Source organism: Dermochelys coriacea, chromosome 1, assembly GCF_009764565.3.
Source record: "Dermochelys coriacea isolate rDerCor1 chromosome 1, rDerCor1.pri.v4, whole genome shotgun sequence".
Lineage (NCBI taxonomy): Eukaryota > Metazoa > Chordata > Testudines > Dermochelyidae > Dermochelys > Dermochelys coriacea.
Window position 1 is genome coordinate 266415632 of NC_050068.2, and position 21311 is coordinate 266436942.

Below are 21311 nucleotides of genomic sequence, written 5' to 3' on the forward strand. Positions count from 1 at the left end.
AAGCTTGGTCTTCTGGGGACAATTACTTGGCCTCTTTTTAGTTTGCTTCTTTTTATCACAGGAAAATGCACACACAAATTAAATAATAAAACAAAGCTGATTCTTCATGTTTCACTCATTTAGTATGAAATACATCCCAGTATAGAGGACCAGCACAAAGCTCTAAGCAATGGTGGGAAACATTTTTCCATCAAAACTGTTTTTCTAGCTAAAATTGGATTTTTAACTAAACAATCGTTTTTGTGAAAAGTTTCAGCTGTCGGTGGATCATTTAAACTTCAAAACACTAAAAGCTTTTTATTAGAAAATGTTGCCACCATACCTCCGAAGCATTGTAATTCAGGTTCCTTGTGCCGCCATTCTACTCTATGGGCTGGGCTCCCCACCTTGACTACATCTCCCATGATGCACTGCAACCAGGAACTCTCATGATGCATTGTGAGGGCTCACCCAGAGGGGAAAAAGTCATGCATCATGAAATATGTAGGCCAGCCAGGGAGACGGGCCCATAGAAGAGAATGAGGGCATGAATCATCCAAGCTACATCTTGCATTCAGCAACATGGTGGCATTTACAAATCAAGATTTTTAGTTTTCAGCTGAAAGCTTTTGTTCAAAATCTTTTGGTTTTCATTGTTTTTCCCCATCTAATTTTTTTTGGGGGCGGGGGGGGGGAGAAGGGAACTTTTTTCCTGGCCATCTCCTGGCACCACCATGGGCAGCAGGTGAAGCTTCCTCTCGGAGAGGCTAGCTCCCCATCCCACCTCTTCTTCCCACAGCCCTGCCTCCGCTCTTCCACAGATCCTGCCCCCTCCCCAGCTGGGTCCCCTCCCCACTGGCATCCCTCCTCGGCTTCCCCTGCAATTGCTCGATGGTCCCTCCACCCCCACTCCACTACTCAGCCCCCTCCCCACTCGCTGTATGCGTCCCTCCTTTTCCTCTCCCCTCCTTGCTTGGCCCATTGCCGCTTGCCCTGTCCCTCCTCTGTGGGAGGAGGGACCGGTGAGCGGTGGTGGGCAAGCGGGGAGGGGGCTGAGTGGGGAGGAGAGAAGGAACCGGCAAGTGGCAGTGAGCACCTCCAGGGAGGGGGGTGGAGAGTGCTGGAGAGGAGCAGCCATATGGAGAACACTGAGCTTTTATATGTGCCATGCAGGTTCCTGGGTGGTTGAGGAAGTGGTATCTGCTACTCAGCTTCCCAAGTTCATCAGTAATCTCCCTGGGAAGTCCAAGGGACCGGGGAAGCTGAGTAACAGATACCTCCTCCTCAGCCGCCCGGGAACCTGCATAGCGCATAATAAATAAGCAAAAACTTCCCGTGGAAGCCCATTCCCAGAAGGGACGGAAAGAGGCGGGGCCACCACAGCCCAGGCATCTGGTTCAGCAGCGGCTGCGCCAAGGGAGGCTTTACCTCTCCTGGCTTGTTATACCCGCCGATCCACGGGCACCAGTAAGAACTGTACTTAGAGCTTGATTTTTGCCATATTGCATGTTGGAATGGGAGTGACTTCCAAGTTATGTGAATAAGTAATTGGTCCCTATTCTAGCCATTTTATGATCTATAAACCTTGTCCCAGAATTCTCCTGTACCACTCCTGTGATGGAAGGCCTTTGGTACCATAAAACTTCTTCATATGTTTTGGTGAAAACTGGAATAGGAACTAGTAGTAATAATAGTAAATATATTGTAGTAGGACCGAAAGACCTTAATTGGGATTGGGGCACCATTGTACCAGTGCTATATAAACATAGAAAAGAGAAAATCCTGGTCCTGACGGGGCTTACAACATAAAAAACGGCTACTTTCCCTCCCCTGCTTCTGCCTGCAGGTTTTCTACTATGTACTTATGATATGCCAGCCAGAGTTTGTTCTTTAAGACTTAATCCCTTTGCTGCTAGTTCTTTAGCACAGTAGACATGATGTGGCAGCTTCCTTTCAAAGTTCTGATGTTCCCCTGAAATTGCAATGGAATGTTAGGACATATATGCTACTATATAACATCAACACTTAGGAGTTTTCCATACAAGAGAAAAGAAAAGCCCTTTCTGATAAGCAACAATGTCTGAATTTTTATTTAGCTGCTACAGGCAAGTCATTTTTATGATTTCCTATATGTAAAAATTATTGTCGACTATTGAATTTAGAAATAGAAATTACCTGGAGTTAAGATAACTATTGCTGTAAGTAGAGCATACTCTTCTTCTGTCATCTTCAGTTCTCCAATGCTTTTATAAAAACCAAACATGGGGGTTATGTAATCATCAGCGATACCTGTTAAAAAATTCAATGATATAATCAGATTTTTTAAAAATATACTAAAAATAAATAGTTTTATCTGTGGCCCTCTTGGCCTAAGCAGTTAGCCAAATATTTGGGCCTTTGCCAGGTTGGTTCCATTAAAGGAGAAATTGGTGATAGTCAGTATTTCTTTAGTAAAATCCTGTTGACTCCCAAAGAATGTCCACAAAGTCCTGTTTCTGTGAACACAGTAGGAACAAACAACAGGAGACAGTTTCATTGCTCACGGTTTCCAAGCCTGCAGTTCCAGTGAGTCCTGTGCCCCAAAAAGCTCTGTCTCTCTCTCTTAGGGCCACATTCATGACTGCATCTGTCTGTCTGCTGGTTTTCTGGTTGCTTTCTGCATCCAATACATGCATCTTGCCAAATAATCCCCTAGCCCCTGCATTTGCAATCAGTCCCAGAAAAACCTCTCAGGGTATCTCTACATTGCCGTTAAAATCCCACAGCTGGCCTGTGTCAGATGACTTGGACTCATGGGGCTCAGGCTAAGGGGCTATTTAATTGCAGTGTAAACACTCAGGCTGGCGTCCTGGCTCTAGGATCCCGCAACAAGGGAGGGTCCCAGAGCCTAGGTTTCAGCCTGAGCTTGAACATCTACACTGCAATTTTATACCCCACAGCCTAAACCTGTGAGCCTGAATCAGCTGACATGGGCCAGCCCTAGGTGTTCTATTGCAGTGTAGACACACCCTGAGTTCACCCTTGGGGTCAGAGCCAAGGGCATTATGCTGTGTGGCACTTGCATCTGTAAGATATTTGGAGCAAGGAACAATGACACTTTCTGGCTCTCTGATTATTATTTGGGCCAAACCAAACAGGAACATCCTAGACAGCATCCTAGACAGTTAGTAGGGAAAGAAGGTTATGTAGCTTCTGCTAGCTTCCCAAACCCCTTAGAACCTGTGACTGTGCCAACCTCAGCTGGTTCATTAATCTAAGAGACTGGTGTTCTCCCAGAAAAAAGGGAATCCCATGCCCAATTCCTGCCCCTTCTTTTAGAGCAAGTATGGTATGTTTGTATATGATTCTTGGGTCTAGAGACCATGGGGCTTGATTCTTATTTATGCTCAGGCACCTTTACAGCACTCTGGACTTAAATTACATTCACACTCACTTTATCTCCTTTACACTGTGCCTTAGTGCACTTGAGAATCAGGCCCAATGAAGTCATTCCTTTTTTATCGGAGAGCAGGGTGCATTATAACTTTCATATTAAAATAGGGCCGTTGCAAGATGGCTTAATACAGCTGCCTGAAGCTGTCTGATGGTGGGCGTCTGGGGTGTGTTTAGAATTGCACACCTGTGGTTCTGCAGCAGCAATGCCAGGGCAGTTAACCCCAGAGGTTTGAAGGAAGGGATCCTACTCTATTTCCAAAAGTGAAAACTTTGTGACTTGTTCTTTAATTATCTCAATCCCTAGGAGGAAACGTATTTCTGAGTTTTGAGCTAATCTTGGCTAAAAGTTAAGGCTTTGGGTGGAAACCACTGTGGTTTTTCATGATTTACACAAAAAGGAAGCTAAACTTTGTAGTTTTAGTCACATTTTTGCTTTGAGGTTTGGAGATTGTTCAAACCTGAAAACTCAAAGTGAAAATCAGTGGATGCAAATCCACAGGAAGCAAAATAGAAAAATTGAGAGGTCACTTGACTAAACTATGATTAGTCACTTTCTGCTGCTGCTATACGAATAAACATTTCTACTGTTTGGAATAAACTAGCCACAAAGAACACACTCTTTGCAGAGTAAATCTAACCCATGGTGCACACTGTAATTAAACATATAACATTAACCACCTGTGTTAATTTCAGGTTACAAACTGCAATACTGAAGCTCTTATCACAAGTTTTCACACAGTCAGGCCCTTTTTAAAAGGGTCAGAATCAATGAAGCAGAAACGTATGATGAGCATCCGCTTGTCATATGTGAGTTAATGGTACTCTTGGGGCTTCAAAAACAATGAACTACAGCCACAGCCTCTAATTTTCCACTGTAATTTTTCTCATAATTATCAGAGTTAGCTATTTAAAATGTTGAACAACTGTTTTCACTAAGCTTTCAGGTTCATCTATTCCTTTAGAAAGATAATGCTTTTTAAAAGTACCACTATGATTAAATATGACAAAATTAAATGCCAAAGCTCATATTAAAACTGAAAAATGTAAAAGATCTGTACAGTTTAGCATTGGCGATTGCCGGAAAGAACTCCCCATTGGAAGTGAATGGCACAAAAATGACTGCATGAAGGTCTGGGAGCAAACAAAACATGTCCAAATTTGTTGTACCATTGGATTACCATCATCTTCTTGATTGAAAGCATGGAAAATAGGAGAGGGAAGGGAGAATCCTAGCAAGACTGCCTCCTTTCCACTCCTGACTCATTTCTCTCCCCCAGTTACCACCTCTCCTAATTGTCTCATGACATTTGGTACTTCAGCCCCTGCAGTCAAATGATTATATGAGAATCCCGGCTTTCGTTTTTTCAAAAAGTTTCTAGCCCTTATGGTTGTGGAGAAAAGCTTGAAAACATGACTAGAGGGTACCCTAACATCTCAAAAGCTAGAAGGCAAACAAAAGGAGCCCCAAGTGTAGTTTATTCTAAAATCTCATGATTTTTCAGCCAATCACATTTTTTGGGGTGCTGACTTGAGCTTTGAATGGTTGGCATTGGTAGTGACGAGTTTCTGCGCTGTTTTCTTTAGCCTCTCTGATACACAGTGTACCCAAAGCAAAATAAAAATGACAACAATCAGAGGTCCCAATTCTGGAGAAAGGTGTAGTCACTCTGCACCATGCCAGCAGTGGAATCTGGATCTAAAACAGGCATTGTTGGCCATGGAAAGATCATGCCATGGTAGAGAGGTTCTCCAATGGCTCCTACATAGGGGGAAATGGATGGGGTTTCCCTGCACCTTCTCTGATCCATGGCTGCCTTATCTGTCTTTATCTGCCCATTGACAGTTTGGGCATGACTTAGAGCAGCAGGAGACCAGCCATTTATATAATGACCCAGATCTACGTGAGCCCAAAAGCCACCTTTTCCCACCCCTTTCCTCATCTCTGGGTCTGTGCTGTGCACTCCTTGGCCCATCTCTCTATTGCCCACCACATTGTGTAGTCATTTATAACAGTGCAAAGTGGGTACAGAACACCACCATTCGGATGTGGTAGCATTTTACACTCCTCTTGTTCTGGGGTAGATGTCTGCATGGTTTATTCACCCCCCTGAGCAACATAAATTATACCGACATAAACTGTAGGGTAGACATAGCCTAGGGTTTCGTCTATACTACAAAATTAGATTGATTTAACTATGTCAATCAGAGGTGTGAAAAAATCTACACCCCTGAGAGGCATTGTTAAATTGACCTAATTCCATATGTAGATAGTGCTAGTTCAATGGAAGAATTCTTCCACTGACCTATTATCATCTTTCGGAGAGGTGGATTACCTACGCTGATAGGAGAATCTTTCTCATAGGTAATGTGTCTATGCTGTGTCACTGTAGTGTTTTCAGTGTTGACAAGTTGTATATGCCTATACAGTGCCTAGCACAATGAGGCCCTGACCTCAGCACCACTATGATACAAATAATACATTTTATAATAATAAACAGGAAAGGGAGGAAAGAATGAAGAGGAGTGTTATAGTATTAGAGAGTATGCTTACGCTGATACCAAAAAGAATAGCATTTTGAAATGTTTCAATAGTCAAATGAAGCAAGAGACTATTGTTAGTTAAATATGTAAAATGATAAGCCCCAGTGGAAGAGGCTTTTCTGGTTTTGTTCTACTCATCTTTCTAAAGACCTCTTCCACACTATTTCATCATGTACTAATTGCTGTTTCATCACAAGAGGGAGCTGTTTTCTTATATGACTGAAAATATTTCAGTTTGGACTTAATAAACCCCATCAGAAAAAAAAATAGAGAGAAATGTTTAAAATGCCTGATTGTTTTTTTTTTATTGCTATTAGGAAATATATAGAGGTGGTCTCACCTCCCTTCTGGTGCTTAAGAAGCAGATTATAGGTGGCGTTTGGATAGTAACTTGGGGGCGTTATGGGACCTTCTCAAATGTCACTGCTGCAGTTTGCAGTTTAGAAGTGAAACCAAGACATATTGTGTTTATAGTTTTATTCTAAATTTTTAATTTGATTTTAAAAGTCTTTTTGGCCTCACCAAGAACAGAAAAAATAAGGACAGGTTTCAGAGTAGCAGCCGTGTTAGTCTGTATTTGCAAAAAGAAAAGGAGTACTTGTGGCACTTTAGCAACTAACATATTTATTTGAGCATAAGCTTTCGTGAGCATCCGATGAAGTGAGCTGTAGCTCACGAAAGCTTATGCTCAAATAAATTTGTTAGTCACTAAGGTGCCACAAGTATTCCTTTTCATTTTGAGAAAAAATAAGCTAGCTCTTACTTTTGTTTATAAAAAATCTGTACAAGATGTAGAAGAAATCTGTGCTATATATTGTTCTGTAGGCACATCTTCCTGATTAATATTCACCAGCCACCCCTTCTTCCCTCTTTCAAAAATCTTCTGCTAGTCCCATTTGTTCTGTGAAGCATTCCAGCTACAAAGAACATGCTCCACTCTCTGTGCCATTTTGTAATGTCATGTATCATACAGATCTGGGCCTATAAGGGTTGATCCATCTTCTATAGAGTCATTTCATTGACTTCAATATATGAGTAAAGTGTCCTAAACAAATAAGAGTCTCTGCCTTGAAGAGCTTTGCTGTCTAATGACTTGATGCAACTTCTAGGGAAATCAATGGGAGATAGTCATGAAATCTTTTCATGAAAGCTCATCAGAATGGAGACTCTTATTTGTCCAGCCCACTTTACCTATTGTACAACTTCATTAATATTCATGGTTTCATATACATGATTTTTATCTTGTTTTTAAGGGTTTAGTCCTGCAATTCTTAGACTGGCGAAACACTCCTTAAAGGCAATGTGAACGATGTCCGCAGCTTCAGGCCCTAAGCAGTTAGCTGGTTAAAACTAGAGAAAATGAGTATTCCTTTCCCTAGTAGCCAGTCAGTATTTATCACTGTTGTTGAAGCTACATTTTCTGTATGTGTTTATTTTCATTTGCCTCTTTTCAATAATAAAAATTAAACAGACCTACCTGAAGGTAAGCTTTAGAGAAGTGTTTATGACATCTAGATGTTTTTTAAAAAACTTCTACCAGGGAGAATGTTTTGTTCTAATTAACAATGACTAATACTGTGTTGTTAATATGGATGAAAAGATCTTTCATCTGGATAAGTGTGAAGGTGCCAGTGGATATTAATCCTAGCAGTAAATGAACTGTTGTTTTATGGAAAACAAAATGTATTAATTACTCGCTAAATTATAACTTATCTTTCACAGAATCTTGTCTATCAAAATTGTTTTCCAGACTCAGAAACTTTCACTGGAAACTTTGACTTTTATTTTATTTGAATGTTACCAGTGAAATGCATCACAAGACCCTATAATAATTGGGGCAGATACACCTAGGGTCTCTGCTGGCTGTGAGCGGTGAAGAGCCTGGCAGGGCATAGTCAACTTAGTAGAGAGGTTGCAGCACCAGAAAGTGGAAACATGACCTCTCCTCCATCAGGTGACTGTTAGGGAGATAAGCAGGGAGAGGCAATAGCTGAGAAGAATAGAATAGAAGCCATGACCAGTGAAGGAAGTGGTGCATCTCCTCCGCATTCACCAGTGAGGCTCAAATGGAACCACAACTGCAGACCAAAGAAGCTACCCAGCCAATGCTTAACATGGTTTGGAAAAGTGGGAGTCTTATCACGCCCACATCTGCCCATCCCATGCTCAGCAATTAATTCTGTCTCCCATCCCCAAATCAATCCTGTCCCCCAATCTGCCACTCATAAATTCTGTCCCCCCAACCCCACCTCTGTTCCTACTGCAGCTTGTGGGGGGTTTCACCCCCCCAGACCAGAGGGGGCTGCAGTAGGGTCCTCTCTCCCACTTCCCAGGGTAGGTGTTGCAGGGAGGAAATTGGGGGGCAGAGGAAGCAGCCTATTGCTCACAGGAGTGAGGTGGTAGCAGAGCTGGCATGGGCTGCTGGGCTCCTTATCTCCCTCCTCCCAGGGGCATCACTTCAGCATCCCACCTTCCACCTTTCTGCTGAGGCCACAGCTGCTCATGGGGGAGGAGCACGGTCCCATCCTGGATGTAGGCAGGGTGGTGGCATGGCATGGCCATTTACCCCGGGGAGTAGGGAGATGGCAAGCCCGAGGAAGGTGTCTCAGCGATGGCCAGCCTAGGGCAAGGATTGGGGCCAGGCTCCCTCTGCATTGTCAACTCCAGTTCAGACTGCCGCAGCTGCTTCCTGCCCAGCCAGTGAGCAGAAGGAGCACCACTGACAACATGCAGATTAGGAGCCCCAGCCCAGGCCACACCACAGCAGCGGCCACACCGCCTCCTCTCCCAGCCCTGGGATGGCAATATAGTGTCAGCTGGCAAGGAGCTAGGAAAGGTCTGGGGAAGGGAAAACCAAGGCTGGGGGGAAGTGACTGTCCCCCCGTGCAATAGAAAATGATGCCCCTGTCCTCCCACCTTGGGAGTGGTGTCGGGTTGCTGAGGGGAGGGGAAGAGAGCTCTGCCTCCTTCCTGCAGCAGCCCTGATTGGCTACTTTTCCCCAGGCGGTAGGAAAGTGGGGAAAGCACCCAACCAAAGGGGCTTCCCCAGGCAGCAATTAAAATGTGCACCCCTCAGCAACCCAGCTCACTCCCTAGAAATTGTATGTGCCAGGTCTGTGACTTGTTTCACAACACAACCCACTTTCAGTATTACCCCAGCAGAAACCCCCTGAGGGAAGGTGGTGGTGGAAACACCACACACCCTCCTTTGGGGGAATTATCTGCAGGTAGGGAAGAAGGCCAGGCGGGCAAGGAAGTATAATTTACACCTCCCTTAGTTTTGGTGACTCTAGTCTATATATATAAACATACAGTAGTAGTCAGCTTGGGAAGCATATTTATATAGAAGGAAAGCAGTTGTGTTCTCTGTGGTCTGTCTCAGTGTGCAAATTTAGTAGAAAATTCCCTGCGTATTGCAATTAGAACGCTGTATTCCCGTGCCTCTGTAGATACAAATTAAACACTTACACCTATTTATCTAGCTATAATGCAGGAATATGGAATTGGCTGCTTCATGTGGCAGATGGCTCTGAAATATTCAAGGACAGACTTTTCCCATTCTATATATACCCATGGCTGTGTGTATTACAATGCAGTGAAATGTTATGGAATATGTTAAATCATCTGGTTTTAAAGAGGTTGTGTTTATTTGCTTGGTTTTGTCTTCTTCTTTTTCAGGAATTCCATTTTGAACGTGTTTTAAAAATTGTGTCACTGTGGACAACACTACCATCCTGTCCATCACTCGGGCTATAACCTGGGCAATATCTTCTTCTTAGAACTATTTCTAGGTCCTCACATCCCAGCCCAATCTAAGTCTTGCTAAAAAACATCTCTCAGATACAACTTTTCTTAGCCATCCACACAGCTAAAGCCCTCATCCTGGCTCTCATCTCGTGTCTCAATTACTGCAACACCCTTTACTCTGACCTTGACAAATACAATCTTGCCCCACTGATATCTATTTAGAATACTGCTGCAAAGATCATTTTCCTAGCCCATCACTTTGATCATGGTACACTTTCTGGCGATCCCTCCACTGGCTCCTCCTTCTTTATCTTATCAAACATAAGCTACCTGTCTTCACTTTCAAGGCCCTATCCTCTCACATTCACTAACAAGGAGTCAACTTTCGTGTCCGATTGGCCCAAGATACCAGCCTCCATTGACCACTTAGTACAAAGGTATTTGTTTGAAAATTTAACTTCTCTCACGCTGTCCCTCACACGTGGGAGCAGTTTCCCGTACACATCTGCAAAGCTAAGTCATTAGTCCTCTTCAAATCCCTCCTTAAAAGTCTCCTTTAGTATGATGCAAAAATCTTGACAACACGTGGGCTACTTGTATGTTAGACCACTGCCTGTCATGCTGATCAATAATGCCTCATTGTTTCCTTGCACTTCCCAATCTGTTGTCTCTTGTCTGATACTAAGATTGTAAGCTCTTGGGGACAGGGATTGTCTTCTTGTTCTGTGTCTGTATAGCAGCTGGCACAATGGAGTCTTGGTCCAAGGCTAGGACTCCTAGATGCTACAGTAATACAAGTAATTAATAAATAATACTAATAATAATTTATTTTATTCTTATTATTAATTTACTATGTATAAAGCTGGAAATACTGGAAGTGATTGTCCATTATTCCTGAGTCAAATTTTGCCTTTGAATGCACGAGAGACTCTTATTGAAATCAGTGGGAACCATGTATTCACATGCAAGGACAGAACGTAGACTCTTACCAATATTTTAGAATAAAGTGGTTACTTCCCTTCCTGCCTTTATCTCATTGTTGATGGGTTTCAGGTGCTAAAGGGCAATAGGCAATAGTGTATTTCACACTGACAAGTATTCTTCTACTCACTGAAAAATTAGAGCCAGATTCTACCACACTTACTGATGTGAAGTAGCATTTTATTCCTTAATTCTGATATCGACAGGTTTATTTGTGGAATAATGTGCTAGAGTAAAAGAATCAGAATCTGACGCTTAATGACTTCCAGAAAAGCAGGTGTCATCATAGTTACAGTGTATAAATGCTTACTGAGAAAATTTTTTTCGCTTCATAAATGTTTTAATAATATTGCACTATCAATAAGTGGAATCTGCATATCACCTTTAAAATTACAGAAGTAAATTAGGCATATTACTGAGATGTCAGCCTTTCACAGAAATAACCAGTTAATTGCAATGTGGTATGCATTCTGAAGCATCAATTAACATAAAAAAAGGCACAAGCTTTCATTAACGTTAAATAGGTTTCATCGGTAGCCCACGTAGGAGAGGAATTCAGTTTCAGCAACATTTAAAGAAAGAACTTTTATATCATATTATGTAAAAGACCCTGAGGGCATAAACAAGACAGTTGGTGAGATGTGCTGCTACTTAGCCAGTATGTTAGTCACACTAATAAATAAAAACATATTGCATCAGCATAAGAATCAAATGAAAGCTGCTAATGCTGAAAGTTCATCGCCACCAGATCTCTATGGTTTCTTTATCAGGAAAATTTTAAATTCAATACAACTGTAGAGGGGGAATAGCATAAATATTAATAGATGAAAGCCATTTCTAAGAGCACATCATGACAGATGACAAAACATTGGACAGCTTGCGACTTTCAGGCAGTTTTTCCCCATTTTCATGGATCCATATATCAAAGCCTGACAATAGGACCTAGCTGACATTTAGACACTCGCCTACATCTAAAAATGATCTTATATGGATTGAAGTTCTGACTAAAGACTAAATTCAAAAATATACTACTTCTTTTTAAGAGGGTCAGTCTGGTGCCCTTCTAGAAGCTCCAAGTATTCCTGATACATTATTGCTTCCCTCTACTCTCATCCTTACCCTTTTATATAATAAGCTTACCTGCTTTGAATTTTGCTCAGCTATATTTATGTTTCCTCAGTGGTTCTCTTTTCTATTTGTGTGGTCTTTCTTTTCATTCAACTTTGTCTTGCATATTTGCTGCTTGTTTTGCATTGTTCTCCCCTTTGCATCATATTTTTTACTGCTCTTGGATTTTGCCTTCTTACCTAGGTTAGTTTTAATTTCTTTGCCTGAATTATTTGTTTAGCATTTTTGTAACAAGAAATAATGGTAGTGGGTAGCTGCAACTTTTAGTAGAACATATTCATGGGGATTAAGGCCAGAAGGGACCAGTAGGGACCAATCTAATCTGACCTCCTGTCTATCACAGGCTATTAAATTTCACCCAGTTACCCCTGTATTGAGCCCAATAACTTGTGTACATAAATGAATTGCATTAGTAATATTTATGCTTACATATACACCTTAACTAAAATTTTCAAAGATGACAAGTGAAAATTGCTTTAATTTTAGGGTGTCTAACTTAAGACAATTTAAAGACATTTGATTTTCAGAAGATAGGTGCTCAGTGCTTTATGAAAATTAGGCCCCTTTAGGATGTAATAAATTGGACACCCTAAAACAGAGTCACCCCAAATCACTAGTCACTTTTGAAAATTTAGGCTCCAGATATTAATAATCCAACTCTGAAGTTTGACCCAGTGACTACTTACTAAAGTGAGATTTCATTTCTTTTATGTGCTAGACTACTTTCCAATACGGAATTATTTATCTCTAATTATTGATTCATTTTAAACAAACTGCCCAAATAATATAAAATATGAACAGCTGTGTTGTGGTGAGTTTTCAGACAAGCATTTTTCTTCTAAAGTTTGTGGTTCCCAGTAGACCAGTGGTTCTCAAACTAGGGCCGCCGCTTGTTCAGGCTTGTTTACCAGCCATGTCCGCAGGTTCGGCCAATCACAGCTCCCACTGGCTGCGGTTCGCCACTTCAGGCCAATGGGAGCTGCAGGAATGGCGGCCAGCACATCCCTTGGCCCGTGCCACTTCCCACAGTCCCCATTGGCTTGGAGCGGCAAACCACAGACAGTGGAAGCCACGATCGGCCAAACCAGTGGACACGGATGGTAAACAAACCGGCCCTACCTGCCAGTGGCTTTCCCTGAACAAGCGGTGGCCCTAGTTTGAGAACCGCTGCAGTAGACTAACAAACTGTCAGGCATGCTAAGTTCATGTGTCTATACCTTAGTCTTCAAAACACCAAAAAGAGTCTCAGAGTAGCAGCTGTGTTAGTCTGCATTCGCAAAAAGAAAAAGAGTACTTGTGGCACCTTAGAGACTAACAAATTTATTTGAACATAAGCTTTTGATGAAGTGAGCTGTAGCTCACAAAAGCTTATGCTCAAATAAATTTGTTAGTCTCTAAGGTGCCACAAGTCCTCCTGTTCTTTTTGCAGAAAGAGTCTGTAATTTTTCTATCCCGTCACATATTATTATGTTAATTTTGTTGGGGTCTGGGCTACATATTCCATTAAATTCCTACAATATTTTAAGATTCTAGAAGCATCCTGTAATAAGTCAGTGGCAGATGGCGTATGAAAGAAATAATTGTTGAGCTTAACAGAGTGCATTTGTGAGATAGACATAAGTATCATTTTGCATTTCATAATAACTGTCCCTCTCTAAAGTGGAGAAAATTTACAGCCAAACATTGCAGATTTGCAGCTTTCTAACTAACTGGTATAAGTTCAACAAAATACGGAGGAAGTAAACTTAGTTATTCTTTGCATATTTGCATGTTGAATTGTATATTCAAGCCTAATGTTTAGAAAATTTTTGATGAGAGCATTGAACTGACAATGCTTTTTTTCCCCTTTACATTATCTGAAGCTATATACATTGCAAATATCCAAGAGCCTGATACTGATACCCCCTACTCATGCAGAGTGGTACCTCAGTCCATGAGTAATCTGATTAATTTCAAAATCACTGGGACTACTGCTGGAGCAAGGACCTAGAGTAAGAGTATCAAAATCAGCTGCAAAATGATTACTGGTTTGGCTTTATTTTGTTCAGAGTGAAAGCAGTCCTGCAAACACACACTTTTAACCCAATCACTTTTGGGCAGGAAAGTCTGGGGGGAGGCAAGAGTCTATATAGTGAAACCAGGAGGGGAATGGAAGGTTATTTTGCTCTGCACTTTGGAGGCTGTGGGTCCTCAAGAAATTTACTATCTGGGATATTTTGTAAGTTTTAATAGCATAAAAAGGAGGTAAGCTTGCACCCTCTAGTTTGTATTGTAAGCCTATTTTTAATGGTAGTTTGAATGACTACCACCCTGTGGTTTTGGAAATGTGCGAATGCACAGAAAGATACAAATATAATCAAAGACAAATGCTGATATAAAAAGAATTAGGGGAAAGTAGCAAAGGCCTGGCCTGACATAATTAATTAATTCCTGGAGGGAGGCCTCATCTTTTGGAAAATAAGATTAGGGGAGGGTATAAAATGTTGATTGCTAATAAATACATGTACATGTTTAAGAATATTCGTTTTGTGATAAAGGCTCTTTCACTGGGAAAAGGTCCCATTAACCCGCAGAAGGCCATTGCTCCCAGAGCGGGAGGAGAGAGCCCTAAATTGTGCGGGAAACACAGTAGGATTTGACTTCCAATTTTCAAATGATGCCTTTTTACCTCTAACCACTTCTTTTCCTTTGTTATTTAGCCACAGTGTCACTTTTTGGTCCTCTTATTATGTTTTTTAATTTGAGGTATACATTTAATTTGAGTCTGTATTTTGGTGTTTTTAAGAAGTTTCTATGCAGCTTGTAGGCATTTCACATTTGTGACTGTACCTGTTAATTTCCACTAGCTTCCTAATTTTTGTGTTGTTCCGCTTTCTAAAGATAAATGTTACTCCAGTGGGCTTCTTTGGTATTTCCTTCCCCACACAATAATGTTAAATTTAATTAAGTTATCATCACTATTACTGAGAACTTCATGTGTATTCACCTCTTGGACCAAATCCTGTGCTCCACTTAGGACTAAATCAAGAATTGCTTCTCCCCTTGTGGGTTCCAGGACTAGCTGTTTCAAGAAGCAGTCATTTATGGTGTCTAGAAATTTTATTTCTGCCTCCTATCCTGAGGTGACATGTACCCAGGCAATATGTGGATAGTTGAAATCCCCCATTATTATTGAGTTTTCTATTTTTATAGCCTCTCTAATCTCCTGGAGCATTTCACAATCACTGTCACCATCCTGGTCAGGGAGTCGGTAGTATATTCCTACCACTATATTCTTATTATTCAAGCATGGAATTTCTATCCATAGATATTCTACTATACAGTTTGATTCATTTAAGATTTTAACTATATTTGACTCTGCGCTTTCTTTATAGTGCCACATCCCCACCAGCACGACCTACTCTGTGATTTCTATGTATTTTGTACCCTGGAATTACCATCTACCATTGATTATCATCGTTCCACCAAGTTTCTGTGATGCCTATTATATCAATAGGTTCATTTATTACCAGGCATTCAAGTTCTCCCAGTTTTAGTATTTAGACGTCTAGCATTTGTACACAAGCACTTACAAAATTTGTCAGTTTTTAGTTGTCTACCATTATATGATGGAATTGAATGGCACTCTTTTTCATCTGTTTCTCTTCAGCTCAGTACTTTATCAGCTTCTATCCTCTCCTCTTTACTAACATACAGAGATCCCCTGTTAATATATCCTCCCCTAAGGGATGCCTCCATTCGAACCGTATGCTTCTCCGCACCTGTCAGCTTTCCCCAGCCCTTAATTTAAAAACTGCTCTATGATCTTTTTAATTTGACACGCCAGAAATCTGGTTCCATTTTGGTTTAGGTGGTGCCCATCCTTCCTGTATAGGCTCCTCTTTCCCCAAAAGGTTCCCCAGTTCCTAATAAATCTAAACCCCTCCTCCCTACACCTTTGTCTCAGCCATGCATTGAGGCCCTGCAGTTCTGCCCGTCTAACTGGCCCTGCTCATGGAACTGGAAGCATTTCAGAGAACACTGCCCTGGAGGTCCTGAACTTCAATCTCTTACCTAGTAGCCTAAATCTGGCCTCCAGGACCTCTCACCTATCTTTCCCTATGTCACTGGTACATGTACCATGACCACCAGCTCCTCTCCAGCTCTGCACATAAGCCTGTCTAGATGTCTCCAGATATTTGCAACCTTTGCACCTGGCAGGCAAGTCACCAAGTGGATCTCCAGGTCATCACAAACACAGCTATCTATATTTCTAATGATTGAATCCCCCATTACTATTACCTGTCTCTTTCTAATAACTTGGGTCCCCTCCCTTGGAGAGATATCCTCAGTGCGAGAGTATACCATGAAATCATCTGGAAGGAGGATCCCAACTATAGGATCATTTCCCTCCACTCCACTTTGATGTTCTTCCCAACACTTTCATCCTTCTCAATGGCACAGAGGCTGTCAGACTGGGGGTGGGACCATTCTACTGTGTCCTGGAAAGTCTCATCTATGTACCTCTCTGTATCCCTTAGCCCCTCCAGTTCAGCCACTATGGTCTCCAAAGCTCGTACACAGTCTCTGAGGACCACAAGTTCCTTGCACTGAATGCACACATATGCCACCTGCCCACAAGGCATGTAATCGTATATTTTGCATTCAGTGCAATAAACTGGATAGCCTCCACTCTGCTGCTGGACTTCTGCCTTCATTCTTTTTACTCGTGAAGCTTTTGTTGTTGTTGTTGTTATTTTGGGTTGGAGTGCTTATTGGTCTAAATTTAGAGACTGTTAATAATGTGTATCTGGCTCTCAGGCTCCCTCTCTAAACTCCCTCGCAAAACTCCCCTGTTAGCTGCTCCTGTTCACTAGCTCAGTGGTTCTCAATCACCATACCCCTGGGGGTACACAAAGGTCTTCCAGGGGTACATTAAATTCTCTAGTATTTTCCTAGTTTTACAACAGGCTACATAAAAAGCTCTAGCAAAGTCAGTACAAACTAAAATTTCATACAGACAATGACTTGTTTATACTATTCTATATACTCTACACTGAAATGTAAGTACAGTGACTTGACACAATACAGAACTTTTCCAAGTCTACAACAATTCCTAACCCACGTTCAGTCCCTATTCAGCTGTTGTTGAGCTGTTGCTGTTCTCAATTTTTGAGAACTGTGTTCAGACACTGTAAAATTCCATCATGCAGACCAGACCTTTGAGAGCCCTTATGAAGCAGAATGTGTACTGAAAATACATTACAACCATCATTGTTCAGTGCTCTTTATTCTCCCTGATCCTTCTTACCAACTGACCCAGAGAGGCAGGGTTTTTTCCATCTCAATCATACACAGTAATAACCTATAATTCTTTTGTTATATTAATGACATTTACAAGCATATAAACTGACACTTTATTTGAAAAACATGATAGAATGGGATTTTATTGTCACAGTTCTTTTATACTCACCCTTGAAGAGATACATTAGTTTCTTTGATATAGCTTAATTCATAATGTTTACAATGAAATTATGATTAAACATTTACCTCATGACCTTTGCACTCAAGGCTGACTGAGAAGAACAGCATTCAAATAAACTATTTCATTACCAATTATAAACATTCTGTGCTAACATTTCAAGGGCAAATGCTGACCCATGAAAGCAGGTCTTTTTTCCACTAAATAAAGCACCTACCACTTTTGCGAATTCTTTCTTCTAAGAGGTCAGCATGTCCTACAGGAAGTTTCCTATTAAAGATCTCAGCTGAACGAAGGAACATGGCTTCTACTGCTGAGCCCTTCAGCAAAGCAATCTGATCTTCATGATCAAGGGTTTGAAAGCCTGGAAGTATATTAGAAATAAGAACATCAGTACTTGAGGTCCTATAGATCTTAACCATAAGGTGCCATTTATTTTATTTAACATTTGCATATTCGCTGAGCCAAGCAATAGCGTTCTTAGTGGCCAAGTGGGCCACTAAGCTGAATTTGGTTAGCAGGCATGCCATGCATCTGTATAAGAGCTGTGTCCTTATCAGTGCTGCTAAGTATTGTTACATTTAAGCCTGGATTCAGCAAAGCACTTAAATACATGCTTAAACTTCCATTTATTTCAATTAGATATAAGCAGATGCTTAATTGCTTTGCTGAATTGTGACCTTTAAATGTAATGCTACATGTGGAATACAAAGGTATGGCATAGCCATCTGTGGGCATTTCTCTAATCCTACAAAACTCTTCAGTATTTTCTGCCATGTTCTCATTAGTGTTCTGTATATAACTCTGCCCATATTCTGCTACTCAAATGAATACAGCTCAGCTAATTTCTGGCTTCCACTAATTTAAGGGGCACAAGCTCTAAGGTTGTCTTGATAATTAATTTTGGGTTATAGGAAAAGGTTAAGTAATGGATATTAGAAAGATTGTATATCAATAACTACATTTAAACGAAACAGATATCCTGCAGAGTAGTTCTGGATATCTTTATTATTGCAAACTAAGTTCTATTGAATTAGTTAATCTATTCATCAAGTCGATTACTAGAGAAATGATTACACATTCACATATTACAGCAATAAAGGTTCATTTTGCTGCAGGAATATATAGATTTAATCAAAGTGTAAAGGATGTATTTCATACCAATTTGCTTTAATCCAGTCTGAAATGATGACATCAACCTCTTAGGCTATGTCTACATGTACTTTGCTGCAACAGTGCAGCTGTACCAATACAGCTGCGCCACTGCAGCGTGTGTGGTGAAGTTGCTCTATGACGACAGGAGAGAGCTCTCTGGTCAGCATAAAAAAACCACCCCTGCGAGCAGCATAAGCTATGTCAGTAGGAGAAGCTCACCCACCAACATAGCGCTGTGCACTCTAACACTTATGTCTGTATAACTATGTGGCTCAGGGGAGTGGAATATTCACACCCTTGAGCGACATACGTTTTCCTGATATAGGCAGTAGTGTAGACATAGCCTTAGACTTTTATAGCTGAGACCTGATGAACGGCAGGAGTGCAGTAGAAATAGGCATAATATTTTCAGAAAAAGAGGAATTGTTCATTATTAGATACGTGTTTTAAAAAGCACAATAGGGCAGCAACCAAGCTAATGTAACTTGAGAGCCAATTTTCACATCACATTGCTGAAATCCTCCAGCATCCATGATGCCTTGTTTTGGTTTCCTCCCACCTGGAATTGGTCTAGGATTTTGTAGGCTCTTTTCCTCCATAAGGGTATGTCTACACTGCAATTAAAAACCCTCAGATGGAGTTCAGGCTCTAGGACCTCAGCCACGCCCAAATGTCTATACTGCAATTAAACAGCCCCATAAGCCCAAATCCCACAAGCCTGGGTCAGCTGGCATGGGCCAGCTGCGGGTGTCTAATTGCAGTGTAGATATACCCTAAGAGGATTTTACATATGACAATGCAGTAGAACCTCAGAGTTAGACACCTTGGGAAAAGAGGTCATTTGTAATTCTGAAATGGTCCGTAACTCTGAACAGTGGGGAGGGTCAGGGCTTCTGACCTTAAGGGCCACCAGGGCTCCCAGCGGGGGGCTCTGGATTTCTGCCCCCTGGGAGCACCACAGCTCAGGGCCTGGGGGGAGTGCTGGGTCTTGGTGCTTCAGCCTCATGACTCCACTCCTCGCTTCTACCCTGTAAGGGGCACTGGGGATCAGGGCTTCAGCCCCGTGGCTCTACTCCCAGCTTCAGCTGGGGGCGGCACTGGGGCTTGGGGCTTTAGCTATGGGGTCAGTGCTGGGATTGAAACCAATGCTCCCCTCATACCTAAAGCCCCAAACCCAGGCTACTCCTGCGGGGTTGAAGCTGGGAATGGATCCATGGGGCTGACGTCCTGAGCCCTGGTACCCCCCACGCGGCAGAAGCCAGGAGCAGAGTCACAGGGCTGAAGCCACAAACCCCAGTGGTCCCCCAAGTCTAAAGCTCTGAGCCCCAATGCTCCTGAGGATCAGAAACCCTCAGCCCTCCCCCTGCCTAGACTCCAGAGCCTCCCACACACCCTGCGGCTGCAGCTCCAACCCCTCCATAGCTGAAGCCGTGAGCCCCAGGGCTAAAGCCCCAAGGCTATACAGTATTTGCTGTTTTTTGATTGTTGTTGGTTTTTGTCTCCGCTGCTTCCTGACTGATGACTTCTTGTTTCACAGGGTGTCCAGTTGACTGGTAAGTCCATAACTCTGGTGTTTGTATCTTTGAGGTTCTGCTGTACAGGGATATGTGCAAAGAAGGTGCTGGCAATCAAAAATCATGCCTCCTTTTCATGATTTTTAAGCTTTGTTATTTTGGATAAAGGCTTCCCCCTATATTTTGGATAGGGATTTATCCTTTCTGTGGGCCTGGGCTCTTTCCCTATTGAAGTAAATTGCCAAACTTCCATAAACTTCAGTGAGTGCAGAATGGGGCCTCTACATACGAGAGTGGAACTGAAGGTTACGAAAAGCCCAGTTCATGCTGACTGCCACTACAAACCCAGTACAATGAGCCTGTACCAAGTCCATGAAGCAGCACACAAACAAGGAAATATAATACAGAGAATGAAAGGAAACAGTTAAAGTCACAGATTTAAAGTCACAACAAGTAAACTGTGCTAAATCTCATTACTTTAAATTTTCAAATGGTAGTTTTATTTGATCCTAGAAGCCCCTTTCCCTTTTTTCCTCAGTATACAGTGATTAACATAACTCAGAAAAGAACTTGATTTGTTCTGCAGTTCCATCTCAAAGTTATTTTAATCTAACAAGACTCCAAGCCCAATATTTTCAAGAGAATCCACTAATTTCAGGAGCCCAGGGGAAGTCTTTTGCCTGATTTTCTTAGGTGCTGAGGATCCATCCACCTCCTCCAGTTGAAATCAATGGGAACTGCAGGTACTCAGCAGCTATGAAAATCAGGCTCAAGTTGGGTGCCCAAAATGAGGCTGTCAAAATTAGTGGAGACTTTTGAAGATTTGGGCCTTACTTTGTTCTTGACTTGAGACCAACAGACCATCTGTATTACAGAAATCTTGTAAGGTTTTCCCCCATTTCCTTTTTCAAACTGCCAGGCTAGCATCCTTCCAAGTCTCCCTCCCCCAACCCCTCTCTCTCACTCACACATGTATGTGTATGTAATCTTGTTTTGGATCAGGTAAGATTGCCTTCAACTTGATTAGCATATAACAAATTAAATTCCTGCTTTAGTGTTAATAAAGAATTGGTAGCATTATCATCTTTCAGCGCTGAACTGAACCCATTCAAAACTCATTCACTTTATTTTTTTCATTTATTTCCTGTGAACCTGTGTCCATTAGTTTGCAAAAGAAAATACAATTGGAATTGTAATACTGTAGAGGCTTTAAAATAATCCCATAACAGAGGGAGGAAAAGAGCAATGCTAGAAAAAATGAAATTTTAACATATTGGAATATAAAAATATGTATGTATTGAAGTGAGAGGCAAATTGGTCTAGTGCAGCAGTTCTCAATGAGGGTCCACAGCCCCCCGGGGGCTGCAAGC

The 21311-nt window shown here is 41.7% G+C and overlaps 1 protein-coding gene across 2 annotated transcripts in view; it reads right to left on the bottom strand.

The window, feature by feature from the left end:
- The window catches only part of NR1H4 (nuclear receptor subfamily 1 group H member 4), a 47300-nt gene that overhangs the window by 1342 nt on the left and 24647 nt on the right, over positions 1-21311 (bottom strand). For both annotated transcript variants that reach the window (XM_043491519.1, XM_043491513.1), the window contains exons 7-8: positions 17490-17636; positions 2155-2268 (exon numbers count right to left, since the gene is read on the bottom strand). In XM_043491519.1, the coding sequence (XP_043347454.1) occupies positions 2155-2268; positions 17490-17636 (261 nt within the window). The remainder of the gene's footprint in view (positions 1-2154; positions 2269-17489; positions 17637-21311) is intronic.